This window comes from Dipodomys ordii, unplaced genomic scaffold (assembly GCF_000151885.1).
Source record: "Dipodomys ordii isolate 6190 unplaced genomic scaffold, Dord_2.0 Scaffold122, whole genome shotgun sequence".
NCBI classification, from domain to species: Eukaryota; Metazoa; Chordata; class Mammalia; order Rodentia; family Heteromyidae; genus Dipodomys; species Dipodomys ordii.
Genome location: NW_012267338.1, coordinates 2055812 through 2075993, shown reverse-complemented (window position 1 = coordinate 2075993; position 20182 = coordinate 2055812). Strand labels below are relative to the sequence as shown.

Here is a 20182-nt window from a genome sequence, read left to right as displayed (position 1 = left end):
CACAGCACAGGAGAAAAAAAAAAGAAGAAAGCCAGGCGCTGGTGGCTCACGCCTGTAATCCCAGCTACTCAGGAAACTGAGATCTGCGGATTGCGATTCAAAGCCAACCTGGGCAGGAAAGTCCATGAGACTCTCATCTTCATTTAACCCCAGAAAACCAGGAGGGCTGTGGCTCAAAGTGGTAGAGCACTAGACTTGAGTAAAAAAAACTCAGGGACAGTGCCCAGGCTCTGAGTTCAAGCCCTATGACTGGAAGAAAATTTTAAAAAAAGAAAACACGTACTATGTTAATTTGTTAAGTAAGATTTTACAGGATATAATTTGTTAATCATATTTAAAGTATCACCAAACATTTAGATGTGGTAGTTCTAGAATTGTACCTTGAATATGTCATTCAGCAAAACTGATATACTGAATTATTAAGGTATTATTAAGTATTCTTAGTCCTAGAAACGTTTTAAGGACTTTGTTAAGCAAAAAGAAACCTTAATCTTTAATTGTTATATAATAATTTTTAGCTATAAATAATGTTGACAATTCTCTTTATTTGTTTGGAAGACAGGAAGGTTTCCTGAGGTTATCTGTGCTTTCAAACTGCATGTTTCTGATTTCATTCATGTTTTTCTTTCTCCCTCCTCTCTCACCCCTCTTCTCTCCTCCCGCCTTTCCTCTCCCCTCCTTCTCCTCTTCATTCCTCCCCTCCCTTCTCCATTACTCCCCTCCTGTCTCCATTCCTCCCACTTCTCCCCTCCCTCCCTCCTCTCTCCTCCCCTCCCCTTTCCTCATGGAAACACTATTCCTAACAGCTGCTCTGAGTATCTAAAAATACCTTCCTTCCACATGCTTCCAACACTTCCAGGTTCTTTTGCAGTTCCTAACAGGGGGGGAACGCTCTTTGAACTGGTTTTTTAATTAGAATTTTGGGAGTTTAGGATGCACTGGGAAACAATTTCTAATTATTTAGCAACTGGAATTTACAGTGACCTGGAGCAAGGATGGAGACTATTTGAGTCTAGCACTGTGCAAAAGAGCTTACATTCAGACTGCTTCATTTCCTCCTGAAATGTGGGCTCCACAGTATCCTCGGCGCACACACGAGAAGCAGTTCACGGAGGCTCACGGGGAACCTACTCACATGGGAGCTCAGCTTGGACTCCTTCCAGAGTCCTTCAGGTCCCCTCTACCCATGCCCCTGCAGCCTGCTCCACTGCCAGGTGCGCTTGCTCAACAATTCCCAGGGGAAGTCGCCTGGTGACACTTGTCTTCTCTTTAACTGAAAGGCTGCTTGCTTCTTTTGTCAGTCCAAATTTTATGTTGGAACCCATACAACACCATTGTAATTAATATCCATTTCTATTTATTAAGACACATTTCATTATTTTCTTTAATGTTCATTTGCTCCTTTCACCCTTCCTTGTTCTTATCACTAAAGCATTATATTACTTAGGAAACAATTTGTTATAAATAAAATGATCATTTTTATAGGAGCCAAAGGCAACTATGTTGATCACACCAATTTTCTTAATTCTAAAATAGACTAGGAAAGTGTCTTTAAATTTCCATGATCGCAGGCCTGGACAGTGTCAGGAAAAGCTGATGCAAATCTCTGTTCTCCCCGTGACTAATCATCTCCACTACACACACACAGTCACGCTAAGCCTTGAACATCTCTGCCTCAATCTCACCCAGCTCCCACGGAAGCATAATGAGGATGAATGACGGTATTCACCAGGGCAAAACCATTCAATGACCATGTCTTATAATTAAATATTGGAAAACACCAATGTAGTCTTCCAGTAGGTTTGACCCATATTCATCCAACTTGTAATAAACCATGGTGATCTCTACTTACTTTCTCTTTCTAAACCTAAGGTGCCTATGTAAAGCCTTCATAGTTCCTATTTTTGGGAATTTCTCTGTGTAGATCAGCATGTGTCCAGTGCAGCACTTACATGAGAGCAGCCTCCCAGGGAAGAAAACATCCCACAGTGGGTGCTCCTGAGCTAGGACTCAAATCACAAAAGCAAGGTTCTAATAATGCCTGTTCTACAGCCTAGCACATATGTGGCCTTGGCCTCAATAAGAAATAATAATTTTTATCTCACGAGATTTTTGAGGATATAAAATGAGATTGAGCCACAGACATACACTACAGTGACAAATGACCAGTCCTCAATAAACATTAGCTACCATTATTTCGAGAACAACATTTGGCTTGTCATGAAACTTCTAAAGGTGTACTTTACATTGAAATAAAGGTAGGTCGGGAGCCAGTGGCTTATATCTGTAATTCTAGCTACTCAGGAGGCTGAGATCTGAGGATTGCCTTTCGAAGCCAGCCTGGTCAGGAAAGTCCATGAAATTCTTTTTTTTTTTTTTTCTTTTTTTTGGTCTGGTTGTGAGGCCTGAACTCTGGGCCTGGGCGCTGTCCCTCAGCGATTCAGCTAAAGGCTAGCGCTCTACCTCTTGAGCCACAGCGCCACTTCCGGCTTTTTTCTTTTTGCTTATGTGGTGCTGAGGAATGGAACCAGGGCCTCAGGCATGCAAGGCAAGCGCTCTACCACTGAGCCAACTTCCCAGCCCAAGTCCATGAAATTCTTATCTCCAATTAACTACAAAGCTGAAAGTGAGCTGTGGCTAGAGTACTATCCTTGAACACAAAAGCTCAGGAATTGCACCTGAGTTCAAACCACAGGACCAACAAAAATTAAATACCTAAAATAAAGGTAAAACTTCAACAATATATTTCATGTATATATATATGAAACTTAAATAATTAGCTCAAGTGGCTTGTCTTGGAGAAAGATGCATTACAGTTAGACTTGAAGTAATCATCAATTTTACCAAAATCTTATACTTTCACAAAATGAGTAATAATATTTTTTAAAATAACCTGAGTAACTGAAATCATTTAATGTATAAAAAACATAAGTGACGCACATACATTTCTAGAAATGACCTTTCCTGCATGGGCTATCTTGGAGCTGTTCTGTTCCCGTTCTCAGTCTCTTAAGTAGCTAGAATTCCAGGTGTGAGTCACTGATGCCCTGCTAAAAATGACCTTTTGTGAACAAAGTGGGCACAAACCATCTGAGTTTTACATCATACTAAGTGTGGAAGAAGCTTAGCTACAGTTTCCCAGTGTAATTATAATACATACCAGTCCATCTGTTAGCAGCTTCTTTGGCTACTTTATTTGCTTGACCTGAAAGAAATTATATATATATATATAATTATTATATTTACATATATGAAATTACATTCAGCTATCCACAGATTAATGTTTTCACATGAACAATTTTTGTAAAACCTGCATAATATATATTATGTATTATACATAATTATATATGTACACAATGTATTATGTATATTATTATTATTATATATCTTATGGCGCCTTTAAAAAGCTCAAATAGTGGAGAAACATTGTATATTACAAACTTGCTCAAATTCCCAAAGAAATTTTAGATATCTGGAGTTATTATTTCTTTCTGCCAGTACTGAGGATTAAACTCAGGCCCGGAACTCTCAGTTGATGTTTCCAATCAAGGTTCTGGCTCTATCACTTGAGCCATGCCTGTAGTTCTGACTTTTTGCTGGGTAATTGGAGATAAAGAGTCTCTTGGGGGGTTGGGAAGGTGGCTCAGTGGTAGAGCGCTTGCCTTGCATGCCTGAGGCCCTGGGTTCGATTCCTCAGCACCACATAAGCAAAAAGAAAAAAGCCAAAGTGGCGGTGTGGCTCAAGAAGTAGAGTGCTAGCCTTGAGCTGAAGAGCTGAGGGACAGTGCCCAGGCCCAGAGTTCAGGCCCCACGACAGGACCCAAAAAAAGTCTCTTGGTTTTTTGTCTGCCTAGGCTGACTTTGAACAGTAATCCTCAGTCAGACCTTACTCTCCCGATTGATTAGATTAGCTAGGATTACAGGTGTGAGATATTGGCATCCATCTTTTAGTTACATTAGTCAAGAACAGAATGTTCATTCTTGTTCTTGGTTTTGTGGGGGGGCTTTGGGGTTTTTTTGCAACACAGAGGATTAATCCTGGGTCATTACACATACTAATCAAGTGCCCTACCACTTGAGCTAGCTTCCAGCCCTGTATACAATTACATCTTTATATTTTAAAACATGTATAACCAGGTGTAGCAATGCATGCCTGTAATCTTAGCACTCAGGAGGCCAGCATGGGCCAAGATATCAAAACACCAAAACAAACAAGCAAACACACATTAATAAAGACATGATTAAATGTGCCTGTACATTTCTTTCAGCTTAATCTGCATAAAACTGCCCAGATCAACTGGGCATAAGTATTACTTGTAATGACATTTATCTTTTGATTAAAATATACACATATGCAGTGGTTTTAAAAAAATTACATTCACATGGTTGTATAATCATCATCATTATCTAACTCCATAACATACTAACTTTTTTTTTCAGCAGTACTGGGGTTTGAACTCAGCACTTGTGCTGGTTATCACTTCAGCCATGCCTTCAGTCCAATTACAGAACATTTTCATCACATAAAAGGAACCCTTGTACCCATCAGCAGTCATGACACATTCCCTAGCCCTTCAACCACTAATCTATTTTCTGTCTCTATGGATTTCCTTCTGCACCACAATGTTTCCTTTATCATTCAAGGTTTCTTTATGTTCTGGCATGCATCAATATCTATATTCCACAATCTGCTTATCTAGTCACTAGCTAATGGATATTTGGGTTGTTTCCACTTCTCTGAATAATTTAATAACTTTTGTATGTATGAAGATGCTTTCAGGTCTCTAAGAATGGAACTGCTGGCTCATTGGTAATTATGTATCATTCTGGGGGAACAAATAAACTTTTTCCAAAATGGTGGTATCATTTTATAAATCCTATAAAATACCAATTTAGAAATATAAAGGTTTCACATTTTCCATATTATCACCCATTTATTATTTTCCATATATATATTTATTTTCCTTTAAAAAATTTTATCTATCCTAATGAGTATAAAGAAACATTTCACTGTTGTTTTGACTTGCATTTCCCTAGTGACTATCTTTCTTGTATGCTCACTGGCCATTTGTGTAGGTTTTCTTGGAAAAAAGTTTGCTGAAATCCTGAGTATTTTTAAATGAAATTATTTGTTATTTATTGTTATTTGCATTACTGTTATTGTTATAACACTTCTTTGTCTACTTATCAAATACAGAATATGCAAATATTTCTCCCATTTTGTGTGTGTTTTTCTACTTTTTTGTTTTCTTCTGCTTTTGATGTCATAGTCAAGATACTAAGGCCTAATCTGGGGACAAAGTAATATATACCTCTACAATTGCCTTTTTTGTGTGTAAAATGGATATTTTTAGTGTACTATTATCTCCTTCCTCCATCCCCAACTTCTTCCTCCTTCTTTTTCTTCCTTCTCCAACTTTTTTTTTATAAGGCTGCTGGGATTTGAACTCAGGTTCTTGTGCTTGTTAGGCAAGCGTTCTACCAATTGTGCTATCCACCACCAAATTCTTTTCTTTCGTAATAAGCTTTCACATAGAGTCTCACATTTTTGGCTTGGGCTAGCTTCAGACATGATTCCTTGCCAACAATTACCTTGTCTCCTGTATAGCTAGGATTAGTAAGGCACCACTGTACCTACCTTGCTTGTTCTTTGAGATAGGGCCTCGCTGTTTTTTTTTATAATCTGGACTGTTTTTGAATTCCCAAGTAGCTGGAATTATAGGCATGAACCATCTGTTCAACTCCTTCTCTTTTTCTTTTTTGTCTCTGGAAGTGAAATACTTTGCTCCTATAGAGCCATTACCCACACTCCAATTTATACTGTTATTGTCACAAACTTATTTTATACATTGAGATCTCATGATTATAGGTTATTATTACTATCAAGTAGGGAAACAAAAGGAAATACAAATACACACATCTATATATCTATATACACATACATATGTACAGGTCTGTAATGATTGCTGTTTACCTTGCAATATTTTAATTTTACCTTTTTTTTTTAAATTGGTACTGGGGCTTACACTCAGAGACTGGGTGCTGTCCCTTAGCTCTCTGATTAGGGTTGGCACTGTACTACTTGAGCCATAGCTCTACTTCTGGCCTTTTACTGGTTAATTAGAGCTAAGAGTCCTAGTCTTTCCTCCCCAGGTTGGCATCAAACAGTGATTCTCAGATCTCAGCATTCTGAGTGGCAAGGATTACAGGCGTGAGCCCTTAGTGCTTGGCTGCCCTTCATTTTTGAAGGAAAATGTTTCTGGATATGGGATTCCTGCTTGATAGATCTTGTTTTTCCTGCTCTTTGAACACTGTCTCAGTGACAGAGAAAAAAAAAACAAACACAGCTGTTACTCTCACTGAAAATCCTTGTTAGTGATAACTTGTTTTTTCAAGATCCTGTCTTTACATTTAGACTATTTGATTATGATATGTCTATGTGTATCTGTTTTTTCATTAAATCTGGGCTATTCTCAGCCATTATTTCTTCAGATATATTCTCCTCTTTCTGGAACTTCCATTATGTACGTATTAACATTCTTGATGTCTAACATAAAACATTAACATTTAATATCCTCATTGTTTGTTCTTGTTCCTCAGATTGGAAATTTCCCACTGAACTGTATTCAATTTACTGATTCTTTCTTTAACTTGTTTAAGCTTCTGTTAACCACTTGGTGAATTTTTCATGTCCACTACTGTAGTTTGTTTTTACTGAGACAGAGATCTCATTATGTAGTGCAAGCTAGTCTCAGATTGACAAAGTAAAAAGAAAATAAGGCTTTTATCTCTAACCTCTTGAATATGTTTAATTAATCTTGCTCATGCTTGCTAAATGATGTTTATAATTCAATGGGAATTATAAAACAAATATTTCTCACAGGCCTTATTGAAAAACAAGAAATAATACATAGCCATGACAATGTGAACCAAGGGTTATTATGCCTACTATCAGCATTTAGTGTCCAAAATAAACTGTAACAGGCTTAGATAAGCCTGAGTGTTGTAATATGGGTTTGATAACTATGCTATTAAGAACCAAATCCTATTAAAGTCCATTTGCAAAATGTATAAGCCTTTAATCCAATGTAATCTGCTCTGTTGTAACTTGATAGTTCAAATCCTATGAAACCCTTTTTCTTTTTTTTCGTCAATCATGAGGCTTGAACTCAGGGCCTAAGAGGCATCCCTGAGCTTTTGTGCTTAAGGCTACCACTCTACTACTTTGAGCCACAATGCACTTCCAGTTTTCTGGTGGTTAATTGGGCTTTCTTGCCAAGGTTGGCTTTGAACCATAATCTTCAGATCTTGGCCTCCTGAGTAGCTAGGATTACAGGCATGAGCCACCAGTGCCCAGCACAAACCCTCATTATTAAAAAGCACATTTTAAAAACAATTTTATTGGGAAATGGGAATTTGGAGTGAGGATAGGTTAAAGCCTAATAAAATTGTCTAAAGATCTGTAGTGTTTATTACTTAAATATTTAAGTTTATTAGGCTGAGCAAGGTAGCTTATACCTGTAATCCCAGTTACTTGGAAGGTGGAGATTGGGAGAAATGAGGTTTGAGGTCAGTCTGGGCAAAAAGTTCATAAAACCCCTTCTTAACCCATAAACTGAGCATGGTGTTGTGCACCTGTGATCCAAGCTAAGCAGAAGGGGTAAACAGGAGGATCATGATCTGGGTTAACCTGGGCAAAAATGTGAGATTCTGTTAAAAAGAAAAAAAAAATGAGCAAAGCAAAAAGGATCAAGGAGAAAAATTTCAAGTGGCAGAATGTCTGCATAGTAAGCAAACCCTGGACACACACACACACACACACACATACACACACACACACACACACACTTCTTAGATCTGTGGGATTATAGTTTTCACAAAAATTTGTGAAACAAATTAGTATTATATTTTGCTAGCCCAACAATCTCTCCATATGCCCTACTCACCCATATCCTTTTAGGAGTCCAACTGCACACCTATTAGGTAAATCTATCCTATAACTCATGAATACCAGAAACAAGTTTACATTTGTTTATTTTGAATAGTTTCTATCACTATGTCTTCAAATAGACTATCCCTTTCTTTTTTTTTTTTTGACGGTTGTGGGGCTTGAACTCTGGGCCTGGGCGCTTGTCCCTCAGCTCTTCAGCTCAAGGCGAGCACTCTACCACTTGAGCTACAGCACCACTTCCGGTTTTCTAGTGGTTTATTGAAGATAGGAGTCTCACGGTCTCTCCTGCCCGGGCTGGCTTTGAACCGTGATCCTCAGATCTCAGCCTCCTGAGTAGCTAGGATTACAGGCGTGAGCCACCGGCGCCGGGCTTATCCCTTTCTTCTGAAAAATTAAGTATGCTGTTAAATCAAACAAGTGAAATTTTCATGTCAGACAGTTTCCTATCAAGAAAATTTATATCTTCTATATTTGTATTTAACTTGAACATATGGCTTACAGTTATAGCATTGTAATGTAATGCTTTGGCCTGCTAATTCTAATCTTTGGGTACAATTTGACTATCTATTGTAGATTATGTTTGACTATTTTTTTCCATGCCCGGCTATCTTTACTTATACGCCAGATATAATAAATTTTATTATGCTGGATGTTAGATTTTTTTTTTTTGTCGGTCGTGGAGCTTGAACTCTGGGCTTGGGCGCTGTTCCCTGCACTCTTCAGCTCAAGGCGAGTGATCTACTGCTTAACCCACAGCGCCACTTCCAGTTTTCTAGTGGTTTATTGGAGATGATAGTCTCACGGAGTTTCCTGCCCGGGCTGGCTTTGAACCGCGATCCTCAGATCTCAGCCTCCTGAGTAGCTAGGATTACAGGCGTGAGCCACCAGCGCTAGGCCTGATGTTAGATATTTTTGTGTTTTAATAAATATTCTTTTCTATTTTTGGGTCCAGTTGTGGGGCCTGAACTCTGGGCCTGGGCGCTGTCCCTCAGCTCTTCAGCTCAAGGCTAGTACTCTACCACATGAGCCACAGCGCCACTTCCGCCTTTTTTTCTTTTTGCTTATGTGGTGCTGAGGAATCGAACCCAGGGCCTTAGGCATGCAAGGTAAACGCTCTACCACTGAGCCACCTTCCCAGCTTAATAAATATTCTTGAGCTTTTTTTTCTATGAGTTTGAGTTATCTGGCAATAATCGGATGCTTTCAAATCTTAGTCACATGGTTTATTAGACAAGTCCAAAACATAGCTGAGTTCAGACCTATTTATTTTCCTCTTTTTAGGAAAGACTCTTCTTAAGTTCTTTAACAAATGACATCAATATAAACTTTCCTCACCTGGCTGGAGAGAAATGAACACTATTCTTGGTCCTTTATGTGTGCCTGGCACAGTTCCTTCCAATCTATCAAAGGTTCTTCTCCAGGCTTGGACAGTTCATCCTATTTCTGCTCTCAATACTGTGAGAACTTGCTGTGCATACCCAGAGTTCTTTCTTCACATTCTTTCCTCTCTACCGCTCTGTCCTCTGAAATTTATACTCTTCTTAAGTCTTCCTGATTTTCAGTTTCAAGTCCTTTACTCAGGGACTCAATGTACAAGGTTCTACCAAAGTTCTCTATCGAACTGTGACCAGAAGCCTCTTCCAACAAAACGAGTGGGGAAATTTAATACCCACTTCATCTAAGAACCTCAGATGAACATTCCCTTCTCTAAGAACCACAGTCCTTTATTGTCTGATATCAAAGAGTGTGTATGTCCTTGTGGGAACGCTCTCTAGTACTGGGGCTTGAACTCAGGGCTTGGATACTGTTCCTTAGCTTTTTCACTCAAGGCTAGCTCTCTACCACTTGGCCACAGATCCACTTCTGGCTTTTTGGTGGTTAACTGGAAATGAAAGTTTCACAGACTTTTCTTCCTGGGCTGATTTCAAACCATGACTCTCAGATCTCAATCTCCTGAGAAGCTAGGATTACATATGAGCCACTGGTGCTCAGCATATATCAAGTATTTTAAAAACCAGTTTCAGGTGTGAGGATTAGCAGGAAAAACTGGGAGAAGCAAAGGAAGATAGAATTAACACCAACTAAAAAAGCTGCTAGGTGCTGGTAGCTCATGCCTGTAATCCTAGCTACTTAGGAGGCTAAAATCTGAAGATTGTGGTTCAAAGCCAGCCCAGGCAGAAAAGGCCCTGAAATTCTTATCTCTAATTAACCACCAGAAAACCAGAAGTGGAACTGTGGCTAAAAGTGGTAAAACGTTAGCCTTGAGCAAAAGAGTTCGGGGACAGCACCCAGCCTGAGTTCAAGCACCATAGCCAACCAAAAAGAAAAAAAAAAAATGTAGTCATTACCTGACATATAACTGTAACCCCTCTGTACATCACCTTCATACAATATTTTTTAAAGGAAAAGAAAGTTTCAGCTAGAGGTGTACTTAAGTGCTAGAATGCCTGCCTTGCACCTATAGTCTTGGGATCAAACCCTAGTATGACACAGTAAATAAATAAATCTTAAATAAAATGATATTTCATACATTCTGTACTGACTGAAAACATTAGTGTTGCATTTGAATAGGTTTATGTTTGCTATTCTGAATTGGAACCAAAGTTAGCTATTTTTTCAGGTCAGAATTTAAGTTTTTTGTCTTATTATAGCTCATTAACTTATTTTGTGGGGGGCAGTACTAGGGTTGAACTCAGGGCTTCATGTACATTAGGTAAGCAGCCTACTGCTGAGCAGTATCCTCAATGCTCTGCTTAGTGGCTTTTTATAGAAAAAGAAATCCTGCCTTCACATCTACAATATTCAGAAGACAAGTAATATTATATTTTTTCTTCATGATACTAGGCTTTGATTACAAGGCTATGTACTTGCTATACAGGTGCTCTACCACCTGAGCCATACATTTCAGCCTCTTTTGCTTTTGTTATGTTTTTTAATGGGACGTTCCATTTGTGTGAGGCCAGACTGACATAAATCCTCCTGCTTATGCTTCCTGTATAGCTGAGATGACAAGCATTTTTTTGGGGGGGGAGGGGGTGTCAGTCGTGGGGCTTAAACTCTGGGCCTGGACGCTATCCCTCAGCTCTTCAGCTTAAGGCTAGTGCTCTACCACTTGAGCCACAGCATCACTCCCGTCTTTATCTGCTTATGTGGTACTGAGGAATCAAACCCAGGGCCTCATGCATGCAAGGCAAGCACTCTACCACTGAGCCACCTTCCTAGCCCCGACAAGCATATTATTGAGACTAGAGTGCATGAATTTTTTGCTCTGGCTGGCCTTGAACTGTGAACCTTCTAATCTGCTTCCCAAGTAGTTATGATTGATGTGCTTTAATGGAGTTTTTTTTTTTAAATCACAAACTAGTAAAGGAGGAGTCCTCTCATATACAAGTCAAAAAACTTATCTCTAATAGATTCGCCATTACAGAGTCTCCAGAATTCTATTATAGTACCAACTTTAAAAGATAGTACATTAAAAGATAGTCTAGGTCAGATACTGATAAAGAACAGTGAATTCTCAGCCAGGTGAACTGGTACACATATGCAGTTCCAGCTACACTAAAGGATAAGGCAGGAGGGCTGTTTGAACCAAGGGATTGAGATTAGTCTGGATATTGTAGCAAGACCCTGTCTCAATGAAAGAAAGTAAATGATTAAAGTCTCTTGGTTACTGAAAATTTTAAAATACAAAATTCACTTTTTTTTTAACCTAGATATCATATCTTGGATAAAATTCACATTGGCACGTTTCCTTGAGCTAGGAAATAAATTACCAAGTTTTTAAATCAAGGTTTAAGATGGTACAGAGAACTTAAGTACTAGTATAAAATTTCAGCTGTAACTGCCCCTCTCAATGGTTTATTCCAAACTCTAGGAAATCCATCATTCTTTGTAGTCACTGAAACATCTTCCGTCATGTTTTACTACCTTTCTCTGAGGGTGATACACTTCCCAAAGTTGCTGCTGACTGAGATGAACAGGAATGTCAATATCTTAACTTGCAGGCCTGAAGTAATTTGTTCCACATCAAGACTCTGTCTAGCATGACCCTTTACCCCTACTGATATCTTTAACTGGAGATGACCACATTAAGCTTAGGATCATCATCACATAGGACAAAACAGTGTAATAAACTTAATAAAAGTTTCAACCATTCCTGCATGGGCATGAGAGCATTCTTGTGCCCTCAAAAGCCAAGCACTAGATTAGCTTATGACCAAACTATTTGTAGGTTAATTTCATTGTAGTTTAATTTTAAAGTAACCAAATATTTCAAATTTCTCTCAAAGCTTTCTATCACACTCTATATTAATTTTTCTAAAAGTTCTCTTACTAAAAGATACTGGAAGTGGTGTTGTGGAGCAAGTGGTAGAGTGCTAGCCTTGAGTAAAAGAAGCCCAAAGACACTACCCAGGCCCTGAGTTCAAGCCCTACACTGGCAAAATAAATAAAAATTTAAAAAATCAAGTTTTATCTTCACATAATATATAAAAATTTCAAACTAAGTTTTGGGGATTGTGGTTTTTAAAAAAGGTCAGAAAATCCCTGGTATTAAAAAGCAACACAATGTAGAGTGAATTTCTAGAACTTGCAAACACTTGTATTTATGATATTCTTTTTAGTACCTACAAGAAAATGATGTATTTCTGTCCAGAAGCAAGGTGCTTGGAACCAAATTAGCTCTTTCTCTGTTTTCCTAGTTTCCCAAGCCTCTATTTTATGTCTTTATCTTTCTGCTTCACCATACCTTCTTACTTTTGAAATACTTGTAAGTTTTCAAGGTTATGGCTACTCAATGCTTAACATAAAGTCTCAGTGGAAATATGAAGATGATAGTTTTCTACTTGCTATAATCACAAAGTTAGAGCACTCAGACAGAAACTTACGTATTTCTTCCACAACTTGTGGGTCACATTCTTTGTACTTTTCTACTTCTGCTTTGCACTGTTCCCTTTGGTCCCGGAGTGAAGAAAGCTCTTTTATTAGCATGGTTCGCTCTTCCTGCATTCAATATAGTTTTATGTACAATTAGGAAATGGAATCTCATGTTAAAAAGTAATATATTTTATAGACACTTTAATTCCTATAAATGATGTATGTTAGGCTTGTATATATATTAACATAGTTGTCTTTTGTCAAATGAAAACCCTTTGTACAATTACTTAAGTATAATAAGAAAAATACAGTTGGCTCTCTGTATCCACGGAATCTCCAATTTCAGATTCAACCAATGGCAGATCAAAAAATACTTGGAAAAAATTACCCTAGTACTGAACATGTACATATTTTTGTCATTATTCCCTAAACAACACAATGTAATGACCATTTGCTCAGTATTAGTTGTAAGTAATCCAAAGATGATATGAGAAGATGTGGTAAGACTTTGGCAGATATTACACCATTTGCTTTTTCTTTATTTTTTTGAGAGGTGGTACTAGGGATTGAACATAGGGCCTACTATTTGCTAGCAGAAGCTGTACTCTCGAATCACACCATCAACATTCCTTTGTTAATTTATGTATGTTATTTAAAAGGTAGGGGGTATTTTTAACCAAGACAAGACCCAGAATAGATCCTTCTGTCTACAGTCTCCTACATAGCTAGGGCCACTGGTATATCCCACCACATCCAGCTTATAAATTTGCTGGAGTTGGCCTTGAAATTCCAGATCCTGACATCCTGATTAGCTGGTTTTGCAGATGTCAGCTATCATGCCCTATCTATACTATTTTTTTTTAATATAGGACACAAAAATCCTTAGATAGATTTTGGCTTCCTCAGAAGACCCAATCCCCCTTGGATATAGAAGGAAACTGTATATACATATATGAACAGCATAAAAACAAGCTCAATTTTCATGTTACTCTGAAATCTCAAGCATCTTTTGTATCTACTAAAATTAAATAGGGGTAAATATGGTTACTGATTCTGTTTGGATAAAATCAAAAGATGACTGTGTTATATATTAGAGAAGAGCATCCTGCATTTGGGGGCAATTTCAGTAGATTTATGTGTGTAAGTAACAGTTCATGGTAACATTAATCATTATACAATTATCCTTTAAGAAATGTTCTAAGCTTGGCACTCAGACCAGAGGTCAAACCCCAGGAACACGCTTTAGATGATTTTTCAACCAGAAAGGATGATTAACCTTTATAAATATTTAAAGCTACTGAAATATACTGTCAAAGATTATAGTTTATAAGACATATCTTAGGCAAACTACAATAAAATTCAAGTGGTCAAAATGTTCCTTGCTACCTTGTATTTTTATATTTGTACTTTTCTACCTTTGCTTTTGGCTATTCCTTTTGTTTTAAAGTAAAGCACATTCCTTTGCTCATCCTCATACAGTAAAAAGCATACACATAGCAGCATGCTCTGAAGCAACATAGTCCAAAACAACTTTGCAGTGACCTAGAGCTGTACACTTAAAGGCAGGAGTCACTAGCCACATATGGCCAATGAAAACATGAAATGTGGCTACAATGACTAGAAGACTGAATTTAACTGTATTTGATTTTAACGTAAACAGCTAGATAGAGTTAGTTCATACCACATTAGCACAGCTCAAAGAAGATTTAGAATAACTAGAACAAAAATAAATAACTAGAATATTTTCCATCTATACTCAAAGTACCGAGGATTCAAGAGGATAGAGACAAGGAAAAAGAGCTAATGAAGACAGAAGAACTAGATTGGTGAACATCTGCGCAAGTAGTGCTAACTTTCCAGAAACCCTGAACTGAAGCCTTCCTTTGTAATGCTAGTCAATCAGATATGAACTGGAAATAACAGTAGATAACTACCTCCTTGGATCCTTAGCACGATCAATGAATATAGAACATACATTTGTAATTGTTTGGTTTAGAGTAAGTACAATATACCTGTTAGCTATTTCTTCAGCAGCAGCAGCAGCAGCTCCATGAACAATCACTGGTATTGAAAGGGTAAGTATTTCTGAAAATGCCCTGGCTAGTAAGACTTCATCTTTCTCAGAAGCCTTTCTGTATCATTACATCTTTCTGACAGCTGAAGGCTCCAAACTAGGGTTACTGCCGGGTTTCCCCCATAGCTGCACTGGTTCCAGCAGATTAAATATAGTAGACCAACTGGCTGAGTTTCTGGGCATGAATGTCACTATTACTTGAAGATGCTTCCATAAATTATTTCAGCATAAAAGTAAAAAGAAGAGCAAATAAAGAAGTGCTCATTGCTATTGTTGACTGAGGAAATTATAATAGCTTCAACTTATGCCAGAATTTCCTATTCTTCAATTCCTACCTGTAACTGTGCTAACCACTAACATAAAAGAATATATACAAACTAACTCTGACAATACTGAAGTCACTGTAACTTGTGATGTCTGTTCCTTTCTGCAAAGTTAATAGTTTTGTCCAGTCACGTGACAGATATAGAGCTCTAGGTGAAATATTTTGTGGTTCACATACATCTATAATATTTAAAATATATTTTTATAAATCAAAATCTATTTTTAAATATATTTTGACAATAAATCTATTATGAATCTAGGTTTTGAGCTAATAATGAAATTAGAAAGTGAAGTGATTTGTAAAAATCTCTAACTTTTATAGAATACATTGTACTTTTTTTTCTTTTGCCTGAACTCTGGTCCTGGGCACTGTCCCTCAGCTCTTCAGCTCAAGGCTAGCGCTCTACCACTGGAGCCAGAGTGCCACTTCTGGCCTTTTCTGCTTATATAGTGCTGAGGAATCGAACCCAGGGCCTCATGCATGCAAGGCAAGCTCTCTACCCCTGAACCACCTTCCCATCCCCTACATTGTACTTTTTAAAGTAAAGTAGATCAATATCTAAATAATTTAAAAATACTACAAAGCCACAAGGACATTGTGATAATTACTTAAAGTTTATAAGATGAAAGTAAAAAAAAATCTTAAAATGCACGTAAATTTTAATAGGTCTTATTATGTACCAGACAATCTCCTAAGTGCTTTATAAACATTACCTTATTTAATCAAGCCATACCTAATGAAGCAAATTTTATTATTCCCATTTTACAAGTAAGAAAACGAGAATAAAGAATTCAAAATATTTTCAAACTCAGGCAGTCTGGCTCCAGGGTTACTGTTGATGTGTGTATACACATATACACACACTTGTACATACTGTATATATGCATACATATAACACTTATATATGCATACGTATAAATGTTATATGTATGCATATGTACATACACACAGCATTTATATTTATATTATTAAAGAATCTAAAGTCACAAACATACCGTATCTTGTCGGCCAATTTTAGCTTTCTCAATGCTCTTCTGTAGGTGTGCATGCTTTTGGCTTCCCTCAGACAACTAGAGAATCAAAAACAAATAAAATTCTTATTAATATATACTTCCTTGTCACATAGCCCAGGAAGACAAAATGAAATTTGTTTTTGACTCCAGGAGTATGTCACAGAAAAGTCAAAGACTATACCAAAAAAGCAATTTTTATCACATTCAGGAAAATGAATCAGCTGTCAGCCTTCAGTCTTTTCTACACAGTCCTCATTTATCAGGCTTTTCACCTCTACTCCAAAGAACCTCTATATCCCAAATGAGTGAGAAACTGAACTTGAAAATTTTAAAAAAACAAGTTTTTAATAAGTTCTCTTCAAATTTTATTTCACTTATGACTAAAGTCTCTTCAAAATACTGTTTCTTACAGACTTACAGTACTTTGATGTGTTTCACTAACAGTAATGAGCGTATCACTTATTATTCCCCCAGAAGAAAGCATTTTTTGAGGAACTGCACACTTTACAAACTCTCCAGGGTGAGGGGTGGGGGGCGGTGGTGATGGGGGGATATCTCTTGGGCTGCTGCCAATGTTAGGTATGTCTTATATATCTTGTAGAAGTCGGTTTAGCTGTTTCCTCAGCTTAGAAAGCTTGAAGAATGCATGGCTCTCTACAGCAGAGCAGCAGGTGTAGAACAAACATTAACATGTGACTAGGCATCAGCCAGAAAGGACTGGTGAAGTGTCAAATTACTGCTTCCCTTCCCAATTTTAGTCATCCTACCTGGAGTCTGAAAACTCCCAACATCACATCATTTGCTATAAACTAGTCACAAATTTCAACTCATCCAGTGATTGGGAAAAAGCTTCCTTAGCTTATTAAAAATGAACTTTCATAATGTGATCTAGTTTTATAGAGGGTAAACAATATTTAGGTAACTTTTTGTTTAAAATTCAGAAAAGTCCTTCAAAATTTAGTTGCTGTGTCCTGGCTTTCAGAAATCTACTTCTCAATACATATAAAGAGAACATTATAAGCCTGCTTCTTCGGCTTCTGCTACTGCTGCTGCTGCCTCTTCCTCCTCTGTGTGTGTGTTTGTGTGTCTGGTCATGGGCTTAAACTCTGGGCCTGGGTGCTGTCCTTGAGCTCTTCAGTTCAAGATGAGCACTCTACCACTTGAGGTACAGCACCACTTCCAGTTTTCTGGCAGTTAATTGGAGATAAGAGTCTTATGGACACTCCTGCCTGGGCTGGCTTTGAACCACAATCCTCAGATCTCAGCCTCCTGAGTAGCTAGGATTACAGGAGTGAGCCACCAGTGCCCCTCTAAGCTTTATTTTACTAGTTCTCTAAGGCACTGATTTTAATACACAGCATTCACAAGATCTCCTGACTAAACAGCATTGCCAAACCAGTTGTACCTCTTCTTGAGAGCCCTTATCTTTCTCCTTTAAATTTTTTAATTAATTAATTTTAAAAAATACATATCCATTGTAGATTTCAGAGCCAAAATAAGAATTAAGGTTCTAAATTTAGCAAGGAGATGTAGTTCTTCATAATAAAGGTGTTTACCAAATAAAGTTTATCAAAGAATCTACCTAAAGAATCTACCTGAAGGGGGCTGGGAAGGTGGCTTAGTGGTAGAGCGCTTGCCCTTCATGCCTGAGGCCCTGGGTTCAATTCCTCAGCACCACATAAGCAAAAAGAAAAAAGCCGGAAGTGGCGCTGTGGCTCAAGTGGTAGAGTGCTAGCCTTGAGCTGAAGAGCTGAGGGACAGCGCCCAGGCCCAGAGTTCAGGCCCCATGACTGGCCCCCCCCCCCAAAAAAAAGATTCTACCTGAAGTAAATTTAAAATGTATGTAACAGTTACATTCAGAAGTAGAGATCTTTCCAATTAAAATGCACATGCAGTTCAACACTGGTGGCTCACACCTATAATTCTAGCTACTCAGGAGGTTGAGAGTTGAGTATCATAGTTAGAAGCTAGCTTGTGCAGTGAAGTCTGTGAGACTATTATGTCCAATTTCCAGCAGAAAGCTTATGGCTCAAGCAAAAAAAGCTGAGTTCAAGACTAGAACTGACACACTCACACACACACACAGAGTTTGCACACATATATTAGCACAACACTTTTCCATCAAAATATTTTTAAAAAATCATTTGAGAAGTGCTAGCCAAATAGTAAAAAATTATATTAAAAATAAGCCAACAAGCTGGGTGCTGGCGGCTCATGCCTGTAACCTAGCTACTCAGGAGGCTGAGATCTGAGGACCACTGTTTGAAGCCAGCCCGGGCAGGAAAGTCAGTGAGACTCTTATGTCCAATTAATCATCAGAAAACCAGAAATGCACTGTGGTTCCAAGTTGCAGAACACTAACCTTGAGCAAAAGAGCTTGAGACAAAGCGCAGGCCTTGAGTTCAAGACCCATGACCCCCAACAAGAGAAAAAAAGCCAACAGGGGATATGTATTTTTACATGAAAGAATTTGAAAGACAGCTGAATCAAGAATTCTTTTAATTCTAATGATAGCCTTATGTGTTTTAATTTATGAATTGATGAATTTTCATGCTAAATAATAGAGAATGACACAGTCTAAATTGTATTACCAAGACAGAAGCTATTGCTACTTATTCTAAGTACTGAATTTTGACTTCTCAAAAATCTTACTGCTGGGAACAAAGGAATCAACTTGCCGGGCTGCCCTTGCTCTCTGTACACCTATCAGAAGCATTCCTGCTATAGCTCCTAACACACTTTGGAAGTAAGCCAGAGCAGGCCTCAAGCAGTAAGAGCTGAGTCTTAGGTTCTGCACATTTGTCATATGAACCAATAATTCTCAATCTTGTTAAAACATAAGTTGTTGGGTCCCATCTCTTCAAGTTTCTGAACAGTGAAATGGGAATGGGGAATCAAAACCATGGCCATGAAGCAAATGCTAGGCAAGAGCTCTATTCCACTGAGCCCATGTTCAACCCCAAGAATTTGTATTTATTACATGTTCCCCTATAATATTGATCCTACTAATTGTCACTATAATTCTAGGAACTACTGATCTACACATAAACTTGTTTCTTAAGTAACAAATTCAGTTAAAATACTCATGACATTAATAAATAGAAAAATATGACCCAGTTCTTAAGTAAAAATTATATAATCTGCCTTAGAAAAATAATTTAGAAATATCTGTATTCAGAAATTCAAAGTATAAATATTTACAAAAATTATAAAAGGAGGTACTATATATTTTAAGAAGGTATTCACCAAATGAGTCCATTAAAGAGCAAACTAATCTGGCTCATTCTACAAGTAAATCTAAAGCCAATCTATAGCAAGAACATTCCCAAATTTCACTAAAGCAATCAATCATTTTTGGAAATCTAGTAGCTCAGAATACAGCAGCAGCTGCAACAACAAAAACTACCTATAATTAGTAAAAACAGGATTTCATCTTTAGATTTGAGGATCTAGCACAATGCTTCTCTTGAATGCATTCCAGGCCACCTATTAGAGACACTCTGGGTAGAGAAACATAATGCTCATGTTTTCTAAAGGGCTAATTTCACTGCCTGAAGGAACTGCCTATTCACAGGAAAACAGAAAGACTGATTCCAGCTGGCTGCTTTGGAATTCTGATTTGCTCTTTTTTAGAAATAAAGAAATCTCAAAGAATGAGGGGAAGAATACGGAGATTTTCACAGGTGGGGGAAAAAAAATGTCAAGGAACAGAGAATAAGAAGAGCTACCCCATCAGTCTCCACTGCTTCATTAAGATTCATGTACTGTGTTGTAGGAATAAAAAAAGGCCCTGTATCTACCATGCATGCTTAAAAAATTAAAATTCTTTACATTTCTATATATTTAAAGCCTTGTTAGAGTATCTACAATTTAAAATGTACAAACTTTTCCACTGAGGAGTTGCTTGTAAGAAAACAGCGAACACTAGAAAGACCCACTTATAC

The 20182-nt window shown here is 37.7% G+C and overlaps 1 protein-coding gene across 2 annotated transcripts in view; it reads right to left on the bottom strand.

Annotated features, from left to right (window-relative positions):
- Mnd1 (meiotic nuclear divisions 1 homolog (S. cerevisiae)) overlaps positions 1-20182 on the bottom strand; it is a 44318-nt gene that overhangs the window by 9146 nt on the left and 14990 nt on the right. For both annotated transcript variants that reach the window (XM_013029728.1, XM_013029727.1), the window contains exons 4-6: positions 16221-16295; positions 12838-12952; positions 3161-3205 (exon numbers count right to left, since the gene is read on the bottom strand). In XM_013029728.1, coding sequence (XP_012885182.1) covers positions 3161-3205; positions 12838-12952; positions 16221-16295 — 235 coding nt within the window. The remainder of the gene's footprint in view (positions 1-3160; positions 3206-12837; positions 12953-16220; positions 16296-20182) is intronic.